Source organism: Monodelphis domestica, chromosome 2, assembly GCF_027887165.1.
Source record: "Monodelphis domestica isolate mMonDom1 chromosome 2, mMonDom1.pri, whole genome shotgun sequence".
NCBI classification, from domain to species: Eukaryota; Metazoa; Chordata; class Mammalia; order Didelphimorphia; family Didelphidae; genus Monodelphis; species Monodelphis domestica.
Genome location: NC_077228.1, coordinates 305,023,293 through 305,042,099, shown reverse-complemented (window position 1 = coordinate 305,042,099; position 18,807 = coordinate 305,023,293). Strand labels below are relative to the sequence as shown.

At 33.7% G+C, this 18,807-nt stretch overlaps 1 protein-coding gene across 1 annotated transcript in view; it reads left to right on the top strand.

Moving 5' to 3' along the window:
* The first annotated feature begins 6,366 nt into the window (after positions 1 to 6,366).
* BMP5 (bone morphogenetic protein 5) overlaps positions 6,367 to 18,807 on the top strand; it is a 188,584-nt gene continuing 176,143 nt past the window's right edge. The window contains exon 1 of the mRNA XM_001364733.5: positions 6,367 to 9,528. Within this exon, the coding sequence (XP_001364770.1) occupies positions 9,036 to 9,528 (493 nt within the window). The 5' untranslated portion in view covers positions 6,367 to 9,035. The remainder of the gene's footprint in view (positions 9,529 to 18,807) is intronic.

The window sequence follows — 18,807 nt, the reverse complement described above, 5'->3', positions numbered from 1 at the left end:
GAGAGAATCTACATCACTTTCCCAGGGTCACCACTGCAAGTAATTGTTTAAGGCTGAGATTTTAACTCAGATTTTCCTGATTCCAAGCCCAATGCACTCCCTAGCTGCCAGGATCTACTACTAAGCACTAGAGATGCAGAGAAAGATCCTGCATAGTCCTTGCTTTCTGGAAACTCTCAGTGCATTGGAGAAGGTAATGCATAAACCAAATCATAAACCATTGTGTATGAATTATATTTTTATAAAGGGTATATTGGAGGAGGAAAGAAGGAACTAAGACTAACCCTTTTAAACTCTTTGCAGGAAATGAAGCTTTGGCTCAATCCTGAAGGAAACTAGAGAAGCTAAGAAGTAGAGATGCGGGTGCTGCAAGCATCTTTCCATGTTTTCTCCTATATTCTAAAGATGTTAGTAGAGCACCAAGACAGCGTGTGTCTCTCACTATATAACTAGCCTATCTTTCTCATCAACCCATTTCCATTCCACCCTGCAGCTGATCTTCCTCTACCAAATCACCATTTTCTATCAGTATCAGAAAACTGTTCAGATCCATTTAGGGACATTGTCGAGTTTGAAGCAACATATGAATAAGGGGGGGGGGGGGACTCCAGGCTTCTTCTTCCTTGAAATATGAGATATGAATGATTATCAGATTTAGTCCTTTTTTCCTTCATGAGAGATCTGGGTAGTGCTCACAGAAGGGTCTGTAAATTGATTATAATTGTGGTAGAAGAAGATTCTGACCATCTCTGATCTATTCTGGTGTCTAGGTCACTTGTTTCAGAAACAGCTAAACTAATTGAACTCTGGACTGTGGCTTTCCATCAGCCTTGTTCCTTTTTAGTTATTCAACAGAGATCATTTTTCCTCTTTGCTACCTGAGGATACAGTGGGAATAATAGTATGCATCTTAAACTCCAGTTCTTCTGGGTTCCTTGTTGGATCTAGGATCCTGCTTGTTTTTACCTGCCAGGAAGGGCATTTATAAAGTCTAACACTCATAAAGTGTGGAAGAGAGAGATATTAATTAGAAAGGTATGTAGCAAGACAAGAAGCAATGGCTGAGTGGTGACCTGACTGTCAATCAAATGAAAATTCTGATTTGGAATGTTACTGGCAAAGGCAGTTTGGAGCCAAACCAACTGGTGGATGAATTCTGGGGACTTGGCTGATGCTGGTGGCCTTTGAATCAGGGTCCTAACTGATTTCCTGGTTGCCTTTGAATCGGGGAAGGAAGACACTGGTTCATCTCTTTGACTTGCTCTGTTTTATGATAGTGACTGACTGCCACACCTGTCAATCATTCCTCTCAAGTTGAACTCTATGCCAAGATCCTCAAACTTGAGGCCAACCTGTAGTCTAGGGAAATCCTCATTCCTCTCACCTCCATTCTCTATCTTTTCCTGTCTTCCCCAAATAAACCCTTACTTAGATAAAGAAGAGAGAAAGTATTTTCATTTGAGACAACACAAACTCACCCTGAGTGATTTAGAAAGAGGAAAGCAGAAAGGGGAGGAGTGGAGAAGAGGGAGGCAGGGAGGAATAGAGGGAGGAGGGTAGGCAAAAGAAGATAACTACCTGATTGATTACTTATCATTTACCCATCAAATATACCCCAACAATATTATCTATGACAGTTTGGCACCTCAGACTGACCTGAACTTTACAGTCCCCCAAAATAACAGCAAAATGTTTAAGCAAGTGCTCTGTGGGTTAGTTGTTCTGGCAGCCATTGTGGGCTACTGGATCTATAACATCCTATACAATAAAATGACCACCATTATTATTAATTCGGTGGAATACCTTGGCAACCACAATGTTCATACTACAGTTGCCATTCCAGAAAGAAACTATCCTCTGGCAGATTATGACACAGGTTTATATCATTTCCATGGCTGCTATACAGACACTGACCTATCTGAAGAACATCTACAGATTTGTAATTCCTAAAGAGACAGCAAAGAAAATGGGGGTGGATACTAACTTGGAAAATTTAGTAAAGAATGTGTTTGAAGAATTTATCAAGGCAAAAGGGCTAGACCAGATTAAGGATAAGGGAAATGGTCAGGCAGGTAGTACACCCAAAGAGAAAGGCAGAAAGACAAAGAAAGCAAAGGCTAATGCACAGGAAAATGACAGTGACAAAGACACTAAATCAACTTGTGAACCTAAGAAAATTTTTCCACTAAAAGATGTTACCAAGTTATCAAGTACAACTGGTGTGTTACATTCAAAGGAGCATATTATCAACATTATCTATTACAAAAGTCAACCACTATATCATATGGAACACTGAACCATCATGTGAGTTATTAGGAATGCTATCATTATTAGTTATCTAGCTCACAAAGCTATTGCTACAATTAACTAGACTGTTAATGAGTTTTGTGGTGCTTTCTGGGGCAAAGGATAAGAGAAAAAGCAAGCTTGTTTAGTGAGAAAATTGGTGACAATGAAGTCAGGTTTAGTAAATCAAGAGTTGACCCTGGAGTCTAAACAGAGGTTCAAGACTGGCCTGAGGTCAATTCTAGTTGTGTGACTCTATTCTCAAAGTCCCCAGGCAAATACTTTTAGAGAAGTCTATTTAACTTGAGGTGCATGGACCCCAAAAGTGGTTGCTGGATAAATTTTGGGAGGATCATCAACTTGGATGGGAAAAATAAAACATTACATTTTGTTTTCACTCACCTCTAACTGAAAACTGGCATTTCCTTCAATTATTTAAAAACATTATGAGGACGGTACATAGACTTCCTCCAACTGCCAAAGAGTTCCATGAAATGAAAAAGTTAAAGAGCTCTTGCTCTTAGAGGAAAAAGTGCGGATATACATGAGTCAAGAGAGTTGTTGTTTTTTTTTTACCTGAAACTCCATATAACAATGAAATCACAAGTCTAGTTTAAAAAAAAATACATCTCAGCAATACATGTATGTTATTTTTCCTTAAAGAAATGCTATTATCCATATGACCATAATTGAATAATTCTTCCAAAAGCTAGAGCTTTTACTTTGAAGAAAGGATTAAAATGGAATTAAATGGAATCATTGGGCAAAGTGGGCAGTAGTGTTCCTGTTCTGTGAGCTGTAACATGTAAACAACATTCAATCTGGTTATTATGTGGCTGAGAAAACCCATAAACAGGGCCCACCCACTGCATAATTGTGAAATCAGCCAAGTTTTTCCTTAGTGCCCTATCACTTCTAACAGAACCTCTAGTTTTTTCCCTACTTCGAGAGAGTATCATTCCTGGGTCCCACTTCAGCTAATCCCCACTAAAAACAGTAACTAACAACAGAAAGCTTGTTTGATAAGGATTTAAAAACATCTGTATTTTTATAAGGGGTTCTTCTTTCTTCTTCCTCTTCCTCTTTGTATTTCTACTGACTGTCATATTCCCTGGCAAATAGGATTGCTTGATAAATTCATGGTAAATTGAAGACTTAAAAGCCTTCAAAATGTAGTGGTCATTAGTGGCTGTATAATTTAGGCAGCCACCTACTCTACCTACTTGTAAAGATGAACCTGGCCTGTCACCAAAATGATTTTCCCTAAGACCTGATCTGATCATGTTAGTTCATCCTTTCTCTCACTAAATTCCATAGATTCCCTGGTACTTCAAGGATCCATCTCCTATTTATCTTTAATTGGTAATCTGGCCCCATCCTGTATCATCTTTTATCTACTTTCACATTCAACCCCTGCCAAAACTCTAGACTCCATCCACACAAACCCAGGTATCCAACGATATGGGATTGGTAATTCAGTAGAGCTGAGTTTCTTTTTCACTAAGACATTATCCATGTCTTTCATCTTGTGATGAAATCTGTGAAATATCAGATCAGATTCATTGCGTTCAGATGAGACATAAACTAAATACCCTTGTGAAAGACCCTAGGATACCTTCATGAATAGGGCTGAATCAAAGGATAAAAAGAGACTGAAATGTCAAGCAATTTCCCCTGCTCACCCCCAAATCCCACATGCAGATAAGACTGCCCTTAAAAAATCAACAAAATAAGTTTTTAAATGAATATCTGAAGAAGACGAATAACAAATTTCCCTTAGCGATCAATCATACTCAAACAAAAGTTTCCTGCCCATAAATTAATTTCATTTTTTTCAATAAATTCTTCTGCTATACTGCACTTCATTATTGAGTCCAGCTATGGCTACATGACTGCTTAGTTACCAGTTTGGTTAATTTAGTATCAAACTCTTTCAATCTGGATGTTTGGCACAAGAGAGCTAAAACATCTGGATGCATGGTTGAATTTATCTAATGTTTTGTCATTAGCTTGCAGCCAACGTGTTAGATGCCATCCAACCTTCAACTAGAATTCTACTAAGCAGTTTTAGCATTTTCTTCATTGAAAGAACATTAAAACTCCATTATCCACTGAAAAGAATACTAAAGCATTTAATCATGTAAATATCTATACATATACATGGTAAAAAGCACATTGCAAACATAAAATAATATCCTCCTCCACTAAAAAACAATAAGAAACATTTCAAATGTGACTGTAGTTTATTACTCACTGCCCAGGTCTTCTAAAGAACATCTAATCACATACACACACAAACAGCCTACGCTGTCCAGCTATTAAAATCCCTTTCAGGTTACTGCAAGCAAATCTAAGTCAGATGGTGGTGTTGTAGCACTGCTTTGCTTTTCTCTGGACCACTACTATGCACAATATAGTCTCTGTTTATAAGTGTGCAATGTTTTTGGCTCGCAGAGAGAATGAACTGGAGGCCATATAACACAGCAGATGGAACTCTGATTTGCACTTGTACACAGCTCCATTATTATTATAGGACATGAGAATATTATGGCTCATTGGAAGCTCTTTCTACCTGTGCCATCAAATATCTCACTATTGCTTCAAAAACAAGATACTGGGGCATCTTTCCACAGAAGCTTTGAGACCTTGTTCACATAGTAGACTAGTGTTGTTGTTCAGTCATTTTTCAGTCATGTCTGATTCTTCATGACCCCTTTTGTGGTTTGTTGTTGTTGTTGTTTTTGGCAAAGACTCTGGAGGCACTGGTTTGCCATGTCCTTCAGCTCATTTTACAAATTATGAAACTGAGACAAATAGGGTTAAATGATTTGCCCAAGGTTATGTTGCTAATAAGTGTTTGAAGCCAGATTTGAACTCAGTCCTGCTTCTGTCCATTGCACCACTTAGTTGCCCCCAACTAGTAGACAAGAATGTCTGGCTAATGTTGAAGTAACATTTTGCTCACTGTTGGCACCATGAGTATAGTGATGATGTTGTGACTATTATTAGCATTGGGAAAAGTTTTCAATAGAAATCATTATTATTTGAACAATGACCCATCTATTTTAAATCAGTCATACAATAATTCACTTCTCATTGAAACCCTCATTGTGGAAATTAAAAAAGAAATAAAAGGAGTCAGTTGGACCAAAAATCAGTTTCAGTTCTCATGGATTAAACTTGCAAAATTATACTGCGTTTGAGTTCCCTTAATAAAGGATTTCCAACCTTGTTTGGTGACTGTCTTTTGGCTTTCAATGAACTTTCTCCCACCCTCTATTCAATGTGAAAAGGAATAAATTCTAGAGTTTACCATGAATACACACATATAAAATATTTTCCAAATTATTTTCCAAATAGAAACATCATTCAGTATGTAACGGTTTTTTACTATTTTTCATTTGTTTTCTTTCCAATCAATATTCTTCATTAATTACTTCTTTTATTATAGTTTGAGGTAATATATTTTTATTTTAACTCTACCTTTGAATTGAGCATATTATAGGTCCCAAGGATATTCATCTTGGGAACTCCTGTGCTAACAGAAAGGATGACAATGGAAAAACTTTTTTTATTTAGATATGATTATCATCTTCCTTTTCAGAAGTCTTTGATGTGAGGTCCATTTTCATCCATCCTTAGTAGGATGCACTTAACATAATTGAAAGGCAACTAGGGAATAGCACAAGACACATTTAAAAAAATGTCCTTTTCCAAACTTTTCCTACTTCTTATCCTATCATCACTTTTCCTTTTATTTTAAATTAAAATTGCTACTGGTGATGTCCTAACTTTTGGTTCCCTAACTTGGGCTGATAAATCTTGCCTTGATCTGTTTGATGCATTCTATTTTTCAATGTACTTTTTTCATACTTGATTAGAAACTCCATAAGGAATTCAAATGATATTGTTATGCGAATGTATCATTTAATTATTAGAGCAGAACCTAGTAGCTGTTTTTACTTTTTGTTCACTTAGATTTACAGATGCAATCCTTCCTTCACCTCTGCCTCTACTTTGTTTTTTCTTTCTTTTCTTCAACATAGTGTACTCTGGGGTTTGTGGCAGTTGAGGAAGAAGGGAGAATTCTGATTTTTCCTTTAAAATAAAGCAATTTGTATTTAAAATAGACACCTTATGTAGCTGTTTAAGTAATTAAATAAAATTACATTGGTTGAGACTATAAATCATTTTTAAAAAAAGCATTTATATTCTTCACATGAATATTGTGCATAACCACATACATAGATTATATGTGTGGAAAGTCATAATGCTTAAGGTTTTTTATTAAACTTGGCCCACTTTTACTTCATTTGATGTTCTGTAGCAACTCTGCTAGGCTAAAGGGGAAAATTCAAAATCTTGGTAATAGTTTATTGAAAAAAAATTAAGTGGAAGAGAGACATGCTTTATCTAGGATGTTTTATAAATGTAAGAGAAAAGCATCTTGTCTCAAAGTACTTGATTGGAAACTATACTAGTGACCAAGAATTCTCATTATGGTTTGGACACTAAGTGAGTTATCTGAAGTATTTAAGTGGTTTTGTAGATCAGTTCTTCAGGGAATGATATTCCTCCACGGAGCCCCAACCATTTTGAGCCACAGCTAGTTAGGCTGTTCCTATTTCTCAAGGAACTTTGGGAATCTGGGGCTATTGGCATATAGCACTTGACCAGAGTAAATTTAACAAATCATTGGGAGAAATGACAATTATCCTAACCAGGTTTTAGTGAGAAGCATCTTAAGGGGAAAATGCCATTTATTTTACTTAATACTATTACTCTGATAAAGTATAATGCCAACGAACTAGACAATTGAAGGAATCAAACTAATCTGTAATAAGTATTTGGAGAGAAAGTGGGAGGGAAAAATAAATAAAACATTGTCATCCTCCATCCTCAAGAAAACTGAATGAAAAACTTGACACTATTCAGTTGGTTTTAGATTCTGATTCAAACCAATTCTAATTCCAATATTATAATATTGAAACAATGAAATTAATGATTCCTATATAAGAGGTGATGATAAAAGTTGTGGCTATGTAAAAATATTCATTTGGCTGAGAGGTTAAGCATAAATTTGCTCTATATTAATTTCTTCTGATCAACTAGTTCATCTTAAAATGTATTCCCAGTGTTTCTCAAAGTTTTCCATCAACCTTTTAAAAAGCCAAATTTTAATATTTATAATTTTGGATGGAGTACATAAAAGGTCATTTGCTTTCTGATAAATGAGTGGTTTAATAATTAAAATGTTCCATGTGATATAGGGTTAAAAGGCAATCATTTTAATTATTTGTGTTCTCAAGTTTTATGGTTTAAAATTTTTAAGATTGTGAAATTGTGTATTATTTCTAATCAAGTCCTTTGCATAGGTGTATAACACATATATATCATGTGTATTAGAGACAGAGAGAGAAAGACAGAGGATCCTTTTACTAACTAACTACAAATTATTTTAAGATTTTTAAATGTAGATTATCATAACCCTCATATTGTTGTTTTTAATTGTGCTGGGTAGAATATATTTCCTAATGACAGATTTCATAATTTTGTTTTAGAATGTAGTGCAGGTACCACTTAAGTAACAGCAAATTTACTTATGTTTTAAAAATGCTTTCATTTGCTATGTTTTCTCAGTGAATAAAACTTTAGATTCTTAATTTAATCAAAACTGAGAAAAGTAGTCAGAAGTGAAGTTTAGTAATCTGATGACATCTCAGCTATTACTCAGGATTTCATATTGAAATATACTAAATGTGTGCCTTTAAAAGAAAAGTAGAAAAGAATGCTGTGAATAAGAGCAATCAGAATTTTTTCCTGATATTTGAAAACATTCATATTCTGGAGTTTATCTGTAAAAGGCAGCATGAGGCTAAATTAGGTGTGTGGTTATAAAATGCCAAAAATGGAGATTTTTTTCTGGCAATCAAAGGGTTAAAGACTTTTTGCTTTACCAGTTTCAAATTACAATGAGAAGCCTCTTCTTTCCCAGCAGGGTTGTGCTTACATTAGTCTTTAGATCTCTCTTGAAGAGGGCTGGTATATTTGTGCCTGCTGGAGGTGGAAATAACAGTAAGAAGGAGAAAGGAGTTGAATGGACTTTCGAGAAGGTTTGCAAGTAAACTCAGGAAAACACATTTACTTTACTAGTACAATCTTAAGTTTCATTTTACACTAAGAGGACCCAAAAGATGTTAAAGTTATCACCAAGCTGCCGGAAAAATACATATGACAGCACCAAGGTGCAGATCAGGATAGATCTGTGATTCAGGACTTTGTCTTGGAAAGAACACAAGGGTTTTGAAGAAGTTTAAATCAAGTGAAGATAACTCTGGGAACTACAGTTTATCAGAAGATCAACTTTTGTTAATCCAAACACCAAAGAGCTGATTGCCTTACATTTCTATAGGAATGCATAGGTCATTTGACCAAATCATATTAGCCGTCTTCTGCTACATAAATGCAGTACAAACTATAACAACTGTGGATAATTGGAAATCTGAGTTTCAGCTTTCTTAGGAATAACCGCAACCTGACACATTCCAAAATACTTAAAATAGAAAAGGAAAATCATTAAGGATGTTATCTTTAGAAAAGTCACTGACATGAAGAATAGGTAAATTTGTTTTTCAGCTGCTGGGGAAGTATACCTCTTAGGAACTCAGATTTTAAAAGAACGAGAATTAAGAACAACCACCAAAAAAAAAAAAACAAAACAACAACTTTTTTCCTTCTTGGGGAAAAAAATGTATCTGACTGTACTTTTATTTAGGGGTATTGTTGGTTTGCTTTGGAGCTGCTGGGTTCTAGTGGGTTATGCAAAAGGAGGATTAGGAGATAATCATGTTCACTCCAGTTTTATTTATAGGAGGCTACGGAATCATGAAAGAAGGGAAATACAGAGGGAAATTCTTTCTATCTTGGGTTTGCCTCATAGACCCAGACCATTTTCACCTGGAAAGCAAGCTTCTTCTGCTCCTCTTTTTATGCTGAATCTGTACAATGCCATGACAAATGAAGAAGATGCCGAGGAGGAGTTGGAATATTCAATAAGGGGATCCATGGGAAGAGAAACCAGAGGAGCAAGAAAGGGATACCCTGCATCTCCCAATGGATATTCGCAGAGAATACAATTATCTCGCACTCCACCTCTGACCACCCAAAGTCCTCCTTTGGCCAGCCTACATGATACCAACTTTCTGAATGATGCTGATATGGTCATGAGCTTTGTCAATTTAGGTATGTATGTTATTTATTTATTTATTTACTTATTTTCCTGTTGTTAATCTATGTTATTACAAAGTGAAAGTTTTACTAATGGCAAAGTAGCTGCCTGGTAGGTGGTCATGTTTATATAAAGTCATTTTCTATAACTCTCCTCTCCTGGCTTCTGTTTCCTTTCTTTCATTGATGTAATGCAAATTCTTGCCTTAGGCAGCAAAGCTCATATTTTTTATATATAAAAAAGTTAAAATTAAACACTTATGGTTTCAGTAGATTTCAGTCTTTTTCAGAACTTGTTAAAATCTTAACCATGCCCAAACATATGAACAAACAGATGCTATTGTGGAAAGCAGAAATCTAGGAGAACAGTTATAGGGTTTATTGCAAAAGAAGCATTTGGGGCTGAAAGTGAGAAAACTTGATAATCTTGTTTGCCATTGAAGAAATATATTAGATGTATCTTCAATTATGCAGAAATCATATATCTTTCAAAATTCCTTTGTAGGGAAGACATGTTATAAAGAAGCTATTATAATTTAATTCATTAAAAGCAAATAACATCATCAAATCCTTATAATACAAAGGATTCCTTAAGAAAATCTGATATGACATGACTTTTAGGGAAGTGGGGGGAGGCAGATCAATACTTTATATCTGAAGTAAGAGATTCAATACATAGTTTTGTTTTCAGAAAGTCAGCTATAATCTCTGTATCTAGTGATCCCTCCACTAGTGAAAATCTCCATAATTAGTATCATTATTGGTAAGATGTGATACACAAATATACACATATAAATTCAAGGCTAATGATGTTAGTAATTAGTGTTAGTTTTGATGTTAAAAAATTGGAAAATGTTCTGAATTCATTGCAGATTCATTTTCTACATTGTTAGCATCCATTATAATTCTCCTAATAATAACATTAGTGTTATAATGTGTTTAACCACAATGATTTCATAGAGGCTGTCATTTTACTTCAAGATCTCACTACATTTTTCTACTTAATATATTTATAGCAATGGAAATTATTACCTTGAGTCCTATTTAAAAATAAATAAGTTTTTTGATGTTTTAACATTCAAATTTAAACATTTTACCTGTAAATTTAAGACAAAAAATTAAAATTTTATATCATCTTATTGTTTGTATAAAAATATGCCCCACCTTTATTTTAAAAGTGGACTACCTCTGTGAGCAAGTTGTTGTTTTTTTAAAGAATTCTAACATAATATAAATTTTTCTGAAAATTCATGTGGTCTCAAAGGCCAAAGAATATCTGTATGTTTTTATATTGTGTGCTGCTCAGTGAGCTCTGCTCATTGGTATCAGCCATCCCTGCAAGAAGGATAAGGTGTTCTCCAGGGTCATATGTTTTATGTTACTGAAGATTTAAAAATTGTGAAAACTTTTAATAAGGAGTGTTTTCCAGTGGTTGAAATAATCAGATATCCTTGAAGTCTTTTCTCATACATTGTAATTACCAGGTCACATTTGGTTCTTACAAGTCATTAAAATGTAGCTTAACCCTAAATTAGTTGGAATACTCTTCCTTGCCCCGAATCCTATGTAATTGTGGTTTATGTGGCATTTTACTTTGCAGCTTTTGTAAGAACTATTCATGCGGAATTTAGATTAGTTGAAATGGTTTTATCTTAACATTCCTTATTTGGGCATAATTAACATATTCACAAATAAATCATGGAAAGAAGGAAACAGTTTTATATGATTTAAGATCTGATAGAGAAGGGCAAACTAAACTGCCAAGAGTGGAAAAAATATTACCTTGGTTACAAGTTAATGTTAACAATATATTTCCAAATCAGGGGAAGCTGAATGGATCTTCAAGAAGAAAGCTAGATTAGTTTATGTTTTTAAATCATCCAGCACCATCATTCTACTTTCTGAGACATTAGAAAGCTCTCTCTCAAGAAATGAAAAAGACCACTCATGAACCAAAAAATACTGTTTCATTCAGCAATTTCTAGGACCTCCTTGTTATCATTGGAGGACAGTTCCATTTGGAATTAATGTTTTGGTGTACAGGGAATGCTCAGTTTTAATTGTTTGGATTACATTAGTAGGGTAATTCAATATGTATGTTCTGGGATATATTTGGTCATGTTATTCCGAAGGAGGAATATTAGATGTGAGCTTCAGACAGGAATATTGTTTGTATCATGACTTGCAATGTGAAATAGAAAAGTGAGCTATCCCAGGGAACAAACCACAAATTTCCCGACTTTATTGAATCATCCTAAATGAAACCTCTCACTTGAAATATGCAGGCTAATTAACTCTGACGGCAAGGTGACTTTCTGCTATTTGAATAAGGGGAAATTAAAGCAAAACTGAACCATTTTCAGAGCTTTGGGGATTTTATATTCCTGAAATTTGTGGTCAAATACTACTTATTCGAAAGATAAAGTTAATAATATAACTTCTCCCAGGAAAACTATGAAACAAAGCAAAAGTGTCCCAGAATTCTCAGTGTTATATTACCATGGATAATATTCACATTTTTTTTTGGTGTGTTTAAAAACTTGGCATTCTTGAGCACTTTTGTAAATACTATTTGGAGCTTTGCCTAAGTTCCTACTACCTTCCCATGCCCCACCAGTAGCTGATTTTCCAGTGTCCCAAATGGCATCACCTACACAGGGAAATAAGTGTAATTGAATCAAATAAATAATTCAAGGGTAGTTTGGCCAGGAGAGGTTACCTAGATATAAATAATTATGAGGAAACCAAGCTATTTACATGTCCAATAAAAAAAATGAAGCTATTCCTTGTATAACTTCCTGCTTTGATCATCGAGGAAACTGTTGGCATTTTCTGTCAAAGGCATTTTCTGTCACCTATTTTTGTTGCTATTTTGAAAAACAACAAAAATATTTTTCCAAGTTCATATCTTGCAAAAAAAAAAAGAGGACAACTGGGTCACTTCAAAATATGTCTGAGAATTTCTTTAAAATGACTTTAGGAGAATTCACTTTTATTTCATATTACCAGAAAAATGTCCTTGAATTAAATAACAGCAACTGTTTTCAAATCAATTGATAGGGTGACAATTTCTGTTTTTTACACCATACATTTTTAAATGAAGTGGGCAGGTCTAGCATTAAATAATACTCTAACAGTAGTAGCTACTCATGAAACTTCTGCTCGTGACTGGCTCATTTTTTAAGTGTTACATATGCAACTCCTCATGGAAGACTGTTCTCTGCTATCTTCATCCCTTTTAATTAATACATGATTAACTGCATTCTAAGCCTTCATCAACTGTTTTTATCAATGAAGTTATTGAATAGCTACAGAAATTTTCTTTAAACTACATTATAGTTACTAGTATTAGCAATAACATCATCGGGGAAATATGTTTTTTTTTTTAACCATCTACTTTCCAAATGGGAAGACTTTGACTTGTTCCTGTAAAATATGTGAATTCAAGACTATTATATGAGTTTTAGAAACTTAGGTAACATTTTTGGCAGGGTTTATATGTACCTCATATTTAGCTAGTTTCATACTTGTTTTTACCAATAGAAGGAAAGCATCTTGAGGGCAAAAAATATATTTTTTTTGTGTTTGTTTTTGCTTTTCATTTTGTTTTTGTCTCTCCAGGACTTAATACAATTTTCAGTACATGGCAGGTGTTTAATAAATGCATCTAGGTTAGTGGATTTTTTCATCAGGATAACCAAATTCTATATCATTACAATTCACTTTTAAAAATCCAGTCAATATAACATATTATAGGTTAAATTTTATTTAATCTTTTGATTATAGCACTATTCAAATGACATAAATGTAAAGACTTTAAAAAGCTAATTTTAATAAAATATAAATATATTTTTATTCTTTACTGTTAAGCCTTATTATGTTGAAAGAAATTGGACTTCAGTTTTATCTGCTTAAATTCCGCAGTTTTTTCATGGATTTTGACTCATTGGTGGATTTTGCATGGTGATCTCAGAACTAATTAATAATTTAGTTGTTTAGTATTTTTTTCATTCATGTGTCTAGAAGGAACTTCATTGCGAGTGCATAACTATTCTGTTACAAAATTATATTTTAAAATCATTAAATAAAATAATGTTTTTCTAACTTCACAGGAAAATTTAATATTTAAAGTAATTTTATATTTCTAAAACTTGCAAGGACATTGAACTCTTAATTTACTGGTGATTTTTGGGACAAGGTGGTAGAAATGCTTTTCCTTGTTGACATTTTAGAAAGATATTATGGCTCTCTGTTATAACATATTATTTTACACTTATTTGAATATTCACTGGAGAATTTTAAGGTAGATATAGTCAAATGTAACATATCTAGATAGACCTATATGGAATCATACTATCACTTTCAATATAAATACATTCATAAAAATTTAAGCCTTTTTTTTTTGCTAATGACTTGTTCCTAAAGTAAGTTTGCCTCCATCAAGCAATCTCATGTCAACTAATATTTAGAAGAGATTACTAGTAATAATAACAATAATAACAAAGCTCCTTTGTATGAATGGAAAAATATGGTACATAGGTTAGAGCTATGGCTTTCTTTCTAAACCATTATATTCAGAGGTGTGACTAAAGAGTTTTCCCTTAAAGTTCTACTTTTACTAGCTGATCCACTATAATCAATCTCATTAGTAGTAGTAACTGAAATCTAATTCATCCCAAATTCAAACTGATGCTCAAACTTAACTCTTTGTTAAAGTTTTATCATTGTTCATGCCAAGGGAAGAACCAACCACAATAGATTTTAATGTGAAAATGCTTGTCACCAATACCTACATCTTCCTTTCATTTTCCACCTACTTCTCCACCCCAATTCCTACCTTAAAACACATGCACACACACACACACACACACACACACATACACACACACACACACACGCACACACACACCTTTATTTCTATAATATCCATCTAGCCTCAGGTCTTTTAGGCACTGCTTTTTCTCTTTCCCTTTCCTTTATTTGGGGGAGGAGAGGGAGAAATGGGGGAGTGGTCATAGTTTCCTCATCCCAAAAGGTTTAGATTAACAGAAAATCAATTAGTTACAGTTTCATCCTTTAGGTACAGTATTCTGTTTTTCTGAACCTGAGACCAAAGAGTTTATAAAGTGCCAATTTCATCCTTCCCGAAAAGAAGAAAGCCTCCCCAGGGCATCCAAGTAATTCTGGATGTTGAAATCCTCTGTAATTAATTTCCAAACCCTACTACCTAACTGCATCTTGCGCTGTCACCACCACCCCCGCCACCCCTAGGGCTTCTTTCCTTTTTAGATGACATCGTAGTCTTCTAGTCTTTTTATGACCAATTGAACTTTAAGTCATTAAAAGGCTTCTACTGGCTTCTAATACTTTGACTTTGGGAGAAAAAATTGATTTTTGATTGGAAAACATAGAAAGAAATGTGGAAAAGACATAAGGAAAATACAGAAATGGAGCAAAGGAAAGAAATGTCAGAACACAGAAATTGGACATGGGGAGTGGGACAAGTATTGGCAACAAAGAGGGAAAAAGAAAAAATATAGAATAGGTTCCAGGAAGTTAAGAGATTCAGAGAAAACTCAGACATAAGACTACAGGATAAAACATACAAAAGTATGGGAATGAACAAAAATGAGATAGAAAAGAAAAAATGAATGAGGAGAGCCCTCAAGTCCTGCTTTTTTGATTTGTGCAGGTGGAGGGTGGGTTGGGATTCCTCAGTCCACCTCACACTGACAAGACAGCTAATTCCACATCCCCAAGCCAAATCAGGTCCAGGGACAAACTCTTTCATCCTTACAAACTTAAATACCTAAAAGGAAAGGGAAAAAAAAAGTTTAAAAATCCCTCGATACGTGTACAAGGAGCACACAGACGGGCTACTAACATTTACAGTCATAAATAATGTAGTAGCTTAGCTTTTAAAAACCACAGGTTAAAGGATGAGGCCTGCCATGACGCACAGAGAGGGGCTGAGATCAGAGGAGCAACTAAAAGGGTTGGGTAGAAACAATGAATCCCCTTGTTCTAAGTAATATTTATGAGTGCTTCTTTGCACCTTAAGTTCATATTTTATTGGCTAGGCCATGGGGTTTCCCCATTTGCTCATCTCTTAAAATAACACCCTTGGCTAAGATTTCCTATAAAACATACAAGTAATACAGCAGGCAGAACTCACCGATCTTGACAACCAACTCATTTATTTAGGGAAAGAAGGAATTCGTTATGATTTGGGTGTCAGATTTTGACATTTGAGATCCAGCTCACAGACCAAAAAAATGTGTTAGTAAAATGAAAACAGTAGTAGATGCATTCACCTGCCTTTTGGAGAGAGGTGGAAGAAATCAAGAGTACCAGGATCACCAGAATCGATAAACAGTCTGAAGTTTAGCAGGAGTCTAGAAAGATAGAAAGTGAATCTAATGAGACCTCAAATCTCCAGAATGCCAAAAGCACATAAAAGGCTTACCTTTAGAATTATAATACAGGTTGTATTCTAAGGCCAAGAAGACTGTGAAATTTTGTTGGCCATATACTATGGCCAACATAGTATAACCAACTCAGATTGAGGGCTTCTGAATCAAATGGGAAAATAAATAAATAGACAAATAAATGAAGATGGTACCTACATAGATTTTGAAAAAACACATAAATTTGTGAAAGATTAAATACCACAGAAAAGACTAGAGAATATTCATCTTTTTCAGGTTTGAATATAATATAACCTTTGTTCAGCATTATGACAGTCTTTTAAAATGGTGATTCTTGATAGAGCATTGTGATATACTTTTGCAATGTGCCCCTTTGTATTTGATAAACAAATTAGCAAAACCCAATGATCAAATGTATGAAAGTCATCATGAATCAGTATCACTTTGATTTTTATTGTGTTATATTTGTATAATTTATTTCTCTAAGTACCACATGCTTTTTCTAATCAAATTATTATTGCCTATAATCACAGGTTGATTTACCAAATGTTACAAATTATTTTAGAATCCATCTAGTCCATTTTTTCTAAGTGGAAACTGAGATCCTGAGAGGTTAAATGACCAAAATCACATAGGTAGTGATTTATAGAGTTAGAATTTAAACTCAAGTTCTCTGATTTTATATCCAGCATTTTTTTTACTCTACCATACTAAATAAGTAACTCCTTTTAAAAAAATGAATAAATTTGGTAAGAAAACCTGTGATTTTTTAAAGAATCTGTTATAAATTTATATTATACTAACTTATAATTAAGTGACTGAAAATCCTTCTCCCTACAAACCCTACTAAGCTCCATTGTCTGAAATTGGACTATGTTTTGTCATTATTACTGTTATTACAATCATCATTATAACTATTATAAAATCAGAATTCTGATAAGAGATATGAGATATTATATATTGATATTGGAAGAACGAATTCATGAGTAGTCTGGCAAAATAAATTAGATCATTACAAGCAATATGATATCGGTATAGACTGGGAGGAAAGGGAAGTCTCTAAATATATATAGAGTATCCTAAAAGTAAGGCTTTGAGGGCATTTTGTATATGCATATACAAATGTTAATAAACAAATATATATGTACACATTTAAAAATAGATACACAGTCACATGTATCTATATACCTATATATGTATGAACATATAAATATACATGTACACATACATTTTCGACATTGGCAAGCACCATGGATGAACCATTATCTGTCCCTGTTAATCAACAGTTTGTAACTATTTACTTCAGGTACTTGGCAGTAGACTATGACACCACATAATAAAACTGGAGTCTGGCCATGGCAGATCCCAATGTCCTATGCAATCGTTAAAGAAAGGAGAATTTCTTATTTATGGTCAGGTTCTCCAAGGGTTATTTGGAACTGACATGGTCCTAATTGCATAATAATGTGAAACTGATTGGCCTAATAACCCATAAGGGGAAAATGAAGTGGAAGAAAAATTCATATTGCCAATACTATGGAATTAATCTGGAAATATAGCCCTTCAAGTAAGTCCATTAATTTATATATATATGTGTGTATATATATATATGTATATATATATATATATACATATACATATATATGAGAAATGTTTTAGAAAGAGAATCAGGTGAATAATTGAAGTGAAGAATTGGAGTGAAGACTTGGCAGAAGTCAGGTTGGCTAACATTTTGAATACTATTTAGTGATGTCAATGATTTTAAACTTCTATCCATTCCAGAAGCCCCTTTTCTCCTCAACATCAATATTATTTCTTCAATTCCTTTAAGTGATATGTGATTTTTATGAGTGTGAGTATCCCCACCATTAGTGGGAGATGTAAAGCACTGGCGATCAATCAATATCACTGCCATTGGTTGCAACCCATTATGCTTGCTTTCTCATCCAATCTGGTTTTTCTGTTATCTTATTCAGTCTTCTAGATATGAGCCACATGATGTACTATAAGGAAATAGTTTGACAAAGAGGAAAGAAATTTGGTTCTTTAATCAAAGAAATTGAGCTTGAATCTTGCCTATGAAGTTCAATGGTGGAATCTCTTCATCAAAGGATATGAACATGTTAGACAATTTATATAATTCCAAATAATTAACTGAAATGGTTTTATTGATTCATCCACAATGTCCTTATGTGTCTATCTTTATAGCCTTTCTAACATTGATTATTCTCATCTTTTGACATCTTTGCCAAATCATTGGGAATGAGATGAAGTCTCAAGGTAACTTTGATAAACATTTCTATTATAATTATTGATTATTAACATTTTAATAGGAATATGTTTATTTTTCATTCATTCATATCTTTAGATTTCTTATCTTTTTGATAATAACTTTTCCTCTTATATATTTCTATTATTTGGCTTCATGTCTTTGGAACCAAATCCTTTCCAGGGAAATCTGAAATATGTGTGGGTGTGTTTCTGTATGTGTATGTGTTTAGTCAACCATTGATTTTCTTATTTTAGATGCATTAATTTTATTTGTGGAAAAACCTTTCAGTTACTTGAAAAAAGAGAACTCTTTTAGTTTTATAATTACTTTTATATATTTATTTTATTTATATTTATTTATATTATATATATAATTATTTTAATATATATATATATATATATATATATATATATTACTTTGTTTGGTTAAGAATTCATCCATCACCCCAAAATGTGAAAGTTGCATGACTTGTTTCTCTTAATTTTTGTGATATAAGCTTTAATATTTAGGTCAACTATTGTTGAATATAATATAAGAAGTAAGACCAACCCTAATTTTTACCAGATTGCTAGGAAAATACTTTTTTAGTTTCTA